This window comes from Ylistrum balloti, unplaced genomic scaffold (genome assembly GCF_031769215.1).
Source record: "Ylistrum balloti isolate Yb309-2 unplaced genomic scaffold, AGI_CSIRO_Ybal_v1 Utg370128, whole genome shotgun sequence".
NCBI classification, from domain to species: domain Eukaryota; kingdom Metazoa; phylum Mollusca; class Bivalvia; order Pectinida; family Pectinidae; genus Ylistrum; species Ylistrum balloti.
The window spans coordinates 599564-606663 of record NW_026782141.1 but is presented as its reverse complement, the minus strand read 5'-3'; the positions used below and the strand labels follow the sequence as shown (position 1 = coordinate 606663).

General features: G+C 31.5%; 1 protein-coding gene across 1 annotated transcript; it reads right to left on the bottom strand.

The window, feature by feature from the left end:
* Positions 1-2414: 2414 nt before the first annotated feature.
* LOC132550579 (A-kinase anchor protein 14-like) lies at positions 2415-7067 on the bottom strand. The gene is made up of 5 exons (XM_060214671.1): positions 7002-7067; positions 5782-6051; positions 5297-5476; positions 3475-3527; positions 2415-2872 (listed from the first exon to the last, which is right to left on the bottom strand). The coding sequence occupies exons 2-5, from the start codon at positions 6043-6045 to the stop codon at positions 2788-2790; spliced, it is 582 nt and encodes a 193-aa protein (XP_060070654.1). The 5' UTR covers positions 6046-6051; positions 7002-7067; the 3' UTR covers positions 2415-2787.
* Between the last annotated feature and the right edge of the window lie 33 nt (positions 7068-7100).

The following is a 7100-nucleotide window of genomic DNA, read 5'->3' as shown; positions in this document are numbered from 1 at the left end:
ACATGTTCATTTAAGATCCTCTACGCCGGACTGAAATATACAATAAAAATACATTAAATAAATCGTGCCAACACTCCCAATTGATGACTTTTAATTATATCAAAGTTCTTGATCTTCCTAACGCTGATCTGATATATGATGATGTCCAAGCGTATCGTTACTGACACGGCTTGACCCCATAAGACTTTATTGTCGCTGGGCGTAGAGCAAGGAAGCCATATTCATTTTTAGTAGTCAACTTCTCTTCTTTTTCTTTTTTTTTTTTTTTTTTTTTCACTTCAACATTTTTAAATCGATAATGATGGGAAATTTGGTTATTCACGATAAAGTTTGACCATTCTTACAAACTGAATCTGTTACTTCATTTGTCACATTCTCTGAAGTACTCCGAGGAAACTAATCTACTTGTGGATCATCTAGACTCTAGGGCTTAAAATTTTGTTTCCGCATGGTCACAGTTTTGTTATCTGTAAGGTATTACTGATCAAATAACATCATTATGGCATGTAGTTGTTGGAAAGAAGTTTCCATCGAGCGTTTTCAAAACCCTTGAAATATTCTACCTTGAATACATGTCAGAATATTTTTATAATCATCAAGTTTCTGTATAAATATCATAAACGTGGACAGATTGCGATATACACTGGTATTCAAGATGGCATCCACTCGCTGTTTTTACGTTTTAATTTTTACAAATATTGTTTGTTACACCTTATCGGGAAGATCTGCAGATAGTATCTACAAACTTGATGGACATGCTCTCTATTGGTCTTGGTTGTGCGAGCCACATTCCGAATTTAATTGGATATTTGAAATGGTCATCATTTGGATTTTTAAAGTTTATTTCGATTTCTGAAAACATGTTGATGTGATCTACTTAAAAAACGTGTATAGGGTTTTTGTCCTAGTTGCACATTTTGAGTTACATTTATATCCGATATTCATGATGGATGGAATTTTGAATTTTGTCATTTAAAGTAAGTAACGTTATATTTGTGAATGAGATCACAATTTATACTAACAAGCACGAAACAAGAAATAGATATATTTTCCAGTGAGATCAATATCACGACCATAAAACTTTCCAATATTCTTTATCAACTTGCATCTCTTGAAAGTGTGTTGTGAGTCTTTTTTATCAGTTATTGCCATCTTGCTTGGAAATTGTGATATTGGAAACAAGTGCTTGAATATCGAATTATCTGCAACATAGTAAACACCATATGTTGGGGAGCAGGGATTTTGAAATCTGGAAACGGTCAATTCATAAGATGGAAATCGAAATTAACATACTTATTGTGCGACTCCGTGAAAAAATTGTCCCTCTTGACTTTATTTCAGGGAAAGATAAGTTACCTCCCCTTCACACTAAGTATACCAATCTTTATAGATAGATATAAATGAGGCATATTGTCAAGTAACGACCTGGAAGTATTAAACAGTAACAACTGTGACATCGAGATGTTGACTGGTAACCATTGTTCTGAGATTTTCAGACTTTATTTACAATAGGAAAGTGTAGAGAATAAATAGTAGAGGTATAACAAAATATATTTGCTAATTTTCCATTCTATATGCATTGAAATAGATTTCACCCAAGATACTTCTGGGAATCATCGGGTAGAGTAAATTGAAAAACTTTGATGAGATTTGATACAGAATAGAAATCAATTTTAAAAAGATTCTGTTTATCATATAACTTATATATGTGTGCAACATTCTTGAAAAGAACATTTTATTTAACATAACCAAAACATAAATCTGTAATAATCCCAGCCACATTTTTGTGTGGTGACACCTATGACTTCAAAATAGACTAGCATATATATATGTATGTCATGTAACTGAGAGTCATTATAATATAAAAGTGTGACTTAAAATTTTTTTTTCAGATCATCATCTTCAAATCTGTCAATAATTTTAATTCCAGACTTACAACTTACTCTAATGACTGGACAATTTTGATAATGAGTTTCTGAGTTTACTGATGTTGATGTTGATGGACATTAGAAGATTTCCACATTAAAAGGAACCTGTTAAAATATTTCACAGAAAGTCTGGAATGTTTCATATTCATTTAGTGTACAATATTTTCTCATTAAGGTTGTCATATGGTCCAAGTTGTTCAAAGGCTGGTTTGAGATAAGCAATAGTTAGTGACAATGTTCAAAGATGAATCCAACCAAATTAGAAACATTATTTATCATTTCACAGCCGTAGATTTGTTGAAACAGGACAAATTTATAAATTTAGAGTTTTAATTAATTTTTGTCTTCGACATTGACATATCAATTTTAATATTTCACCAACCACAGATTATTGCTTACTAACATCTGAGCAACCAGATCCTGAGTATAACTGTATAGTGGGAATACAGCCCTTTAGATAAATAAGATACTGGTAAACATATACACTACAGTGTATGGGTATCATTTTTAATTGATACAATATATTCACAACTATTTACAATACAATGTATCATATCTAATAGATTTTCCACTAGTGACTTAACTGATGTTTTTTGAAGAAGCAGACATTAATTTTGAAATTACAGGATGGTATATATGTAGTTATTAATTCACTTTTTTAATTGTAAAAGTAACATCTGCTTTGTAGAGGAAAAAACCTCAGCTCAATACCAAGAGGGACAACCCAAAAAACTTCTGTTTCCCTAGTCAGATTTTGTTGGCTCACCAATTACCATATTTTCAACTGTTTCTGAGTCTTTACATAAGTTTGAACATGATCACTGTTAATGATTTTGAAAGAAATTAAGCGCTTTCTCTCTTAGAATTCAACCATCTGCATCATCATCACTTTACTTTCTATAATGTCTTTCAGCCATTTTTCACGGAATCTACTCTCTCCAGGCCTGCAAAAACAAAAATTGACCACATCACTTAGACAATAACCATGTATAAATGAAAAGAACCAACAGAAACCCTAATAGCATAAATTAAAGAATTATGAATGAGAATATACCAGAGTTATTTGTTATGGTATGTGACTTTATTATCTTTTATCAATAAAAAAACTTAGACCCACAGACTGACATTTTAAGTATAGCAATCAAAGATCCAGGATTTGAGGATGAGTTTCCATTTTGTGTTAGATTGATGAAATGCATCTAAAAATGTTTTTTTTCCATTTCATAACACATTTAAGGAGTTTCATCAATCTTATATGGAAAGAAAATGTACGTAGAATTGTTTAACAAATTACTGAAAACTTTTGCAAACTTTTGTAAAAATTGCACTATTAAGACTGTCACAAAACTTCATGACATCACAATTTAAAGAATGGGAAACTTCAGTCAAGTCTGCTAGGTGTTATTTCATGAGTGTTCAAACACCTTTTATGTTTAAATAATATTATTATTTCATTGATACCGGTGGGTAATTAACATAATTGTAATCTAATTGAAGTAAATAACGTGAAAAATTTAAAAACAGGTGATTAAGCCAATTGACTTACTTGTGTACAAGTCTGTTTCCTTCAAAGACAAATAAAACATCAACAGGAAAATGCTGAAAGAGAATTGTTCATTGATTTAAATATTACAAGGATAAAAAAGACATCAAATTGGATAGAATATTTCAATACAAACTTATCAGTACTTGTGTATACTGATTATACTAATAGATATCCTGTATTATGAATAAAGCTACACAATACTGATTTTTCTTCATCTAAGATTGGTCATCAATGATGGTGACTCAAAGTTGTAGGACCCAAATAGGGAGTTAATGGAGACAGCCAAAACAGTCTGAACAATGCAATTCAGCGAATCACCAATTCCCTTACTAAATCTGAAATCTATGCCAAGAATGTGCTGCAAGTGAACTCATTCCAGAATTTAGAAGTTCCAGTGGCAAGTAGTGTAGGAGGTAGAGCCATGTCAATCATTTTTTCAGAGTAACCTACTTTTGAAACATGACACACCACCTCACCTACTTAATCTCATGCCCCAGGTATGAAGTTATAGTTACACTGTTAATGTAAGAGATGGAGGCTGGACAAAAAAAATTCTTTGGTGTAGGTCCATAGTCAAAAATGTAGGACAGAGTGACATACTTTTGATACATGGCACACCACCTTACCACCTTACCATGATGATCAGCCCCATATCCTGTATATAAATTTTCAGTGACAAGTAATATAGAAGATTGAGCCTGTACAGGACAGCAGAAATACTGATAGGCACAACACAGAAATAAAGCCTCCCCTGGTTCCCACTGGGAACTATTGTTAAATGTTAAAATGTAATACAGAAAATTGAGATGCACTAACTCCTTTAACAGCATGTTTGCTGAATAATGTTTATTGATAGGGTCAAAAATAATTTGAAAATCATATTTCATTTATGTTAATAAAACCAACACAAATCATTGTACAATGCCTTCCTAAAAAGCTTTGGCACTTTGTTTTGACTTTACCCTTGACTCGCTTGTTTTGAAATGTGTGTATATTGAAACTCTTGCAATTTTTTGAATATGATTAATCTGTCAGTGAAAATTGAACTTGCAGTAATAGAGATGAAGGGAGGTGACCAGTATTTCCCTACAATTTCAAAGATGCATAAAAAAACTAGATTTGTTCTTTCAAATTACGCAGAAAAAAAAAATGTACCTCAAAATGTATTTTCTTCTGAGAAAAATGCTATCAATATATAGAAACTTCTAAAAAAAAACACCTAATATTACAAAAATGTGGCATTGAAAGAATTTCTTTCCATTAAACATATATACCATTAATGATAATTGATATAAAATAATTAATTATCAGGAAAAATTTCTCAACTGAAAAATAGATTTGTCAACTTAAAATAAGTTTTGCTTCATTTCAAAATATTTGTTTGAAATTTGGGTTTATGAATAATAGTGTAATTATCTCTTCGATATAGAGATATTGAGACCAAGGGCCTATCTTGTCAGCACTTGTTAATGACTTAATGTATAACGATGGCTATAGAAGAGTAGTGTTTGAATTTTAAATTACCTAATATTGTGTGGTACAGGGTCTATCATATTCACTTTCTGTCTGGGTTACAATACTATTCTGTAATATTTTTAATGTTTAATTTCCTGACCCCAAGAATGTAATATATCAAAGTTTGAAATATAGTTAATTATACAGTGATTAAAGAAGAGATTTTAGTGGGGAAAGTTGATATCTAATATTGGGCAGTGTATGAAACAGTCAGATTAATGAAAAATGATAAAACTGAGGATAGATTAGAATTTTCAACCTGATGTAAATCAAACTATCGCAGCTTGTAACTCCTAAGATTACTTACTTTCGGTTTAATAGTTGACACAACAAATGAAAAGTATACACAAGCTGTGGCACGAGGAATGGGTTTTCTTCGAGTAGGAATGCTCCATCGGACTCGGAAACGGTACCGTGCGTCAAAATCATGTGGGTCCTCTCCGAGGAAATCTATACAGTACTGCCAGCTGTTCTCATATTGCCAGGTCTAGGGAAACAAATTGTACAGTAAAAGATTTGTGTCATTTGCAATGCCTAAATTTTTAAAGTGATAAGGATTTTCAAGTGATATTTTCTTCAGTATCAATAAGGCTGAGTTTAAATTAATACTAATGTTGCAGTAAATTTGGAAAAGTGAACAGATATGTTTTTCTTTTTGATAAAATTTTCTCAATAAATGAAATATTTTTTCTGATAAAATTTTGTTTTTTAAATTCCATTAGATTAAAACTGAATATCAGAAGTTTTGAAATTGACAACTGATATCAATGAAATATTTACAGTTGATAATACCTTGATAAATTCATTGATCTTCTGTTCTGCTTTTTCTACAGTGAATTCATCAATGGTCAGCCAATTCACATTTTTCACTTCATAATTTTGGTCTTTGACAAAAGTTGATTGCCTAGAATTGACCTCTGATGAAATGCGAATTGATTCAAAAGTTTTTTCCCTTTCATTCAGAGAAAGGCTGGTTTCCAATCTTTTGATAGCATGATCAATGACCTCATCTACCAGATGCTTGGCCTGGTCGGCATAGATGTCATCAGATGACATAATGTCCTGAAACAGAAAAGAAAACTTAATCTAAATTAACAAGATATCCAACATGACACAAATATACCAGCAAATAAAGTTATCGATAGGATGAACATAAATTTAGCAAATGATGCTTATCATTAAATGCATGTAACATAAACAATGATCTGAATGGTCTGCCAAAATAATCAAATTATTAGAGAGCATAAATTTAGGAAACCATGATTTGAAATTTAGACATTATAATAATAACAGTATAAGCAAAGGTAATTTTCAGTCATGTATTGTGCACAACTGAGAAGTTGTGTCAAAAGACAGCAGAAAAAATACTCTTATTTTTACATGCAACAACCAGAGTCAGGAGAATGTCATTCTTTGATGCATCATTTTGCGAAACAAGTCTCTGTCACAAAATAATGCCTTGGCTGTCATAATTAAATCATGCACATGGCAAGTAAAGGACTATACTTCTGAATATAAGCAAGTTATTAAGCGTAAAATAAATGTACATTTGTACTTGTATACGTACTTAAAAGCACTATTGTTTTGGTATTTCCCCCCTGATTCCATAATTGTATCATATTCATTTGCGAGAGAAACAAGTAGTTGATAGCTTGATAAGAATTGAAAAAGTTTGATATACAGTCTAACTGGCTTATATGTACTAGAGGAAATGTTGGGAGTTCATGTGAAACTTCACAGAATGATCTCAAAATGCAAACATTAATATAAAACGAAAACTATTCCGGTTAAATTTGTTGTAACCGCATATACAAAGATTCTGACCATGTGCCATTAACATAAACGATTAGATAAAATTTTGTAGCCATCGATAATGGTTAGATTTAGCGGACTTTTAACAGAAGCGATATCTTACAGTTGACTTTTCCACCATCAATTTCGGAAAGTTCTAATTACTAATGGTGATAACTCACTCGTATGAAATAAGGATTTGTGTCTGACTTGTTACTTACAACTGTGTAGTCAGCAGTTATCTTCGATGTATATATTCACTCACATGTCAGAAGTTCGGCAAATCATAACATTCTACGCTTCCATATTGTTTATGTCAA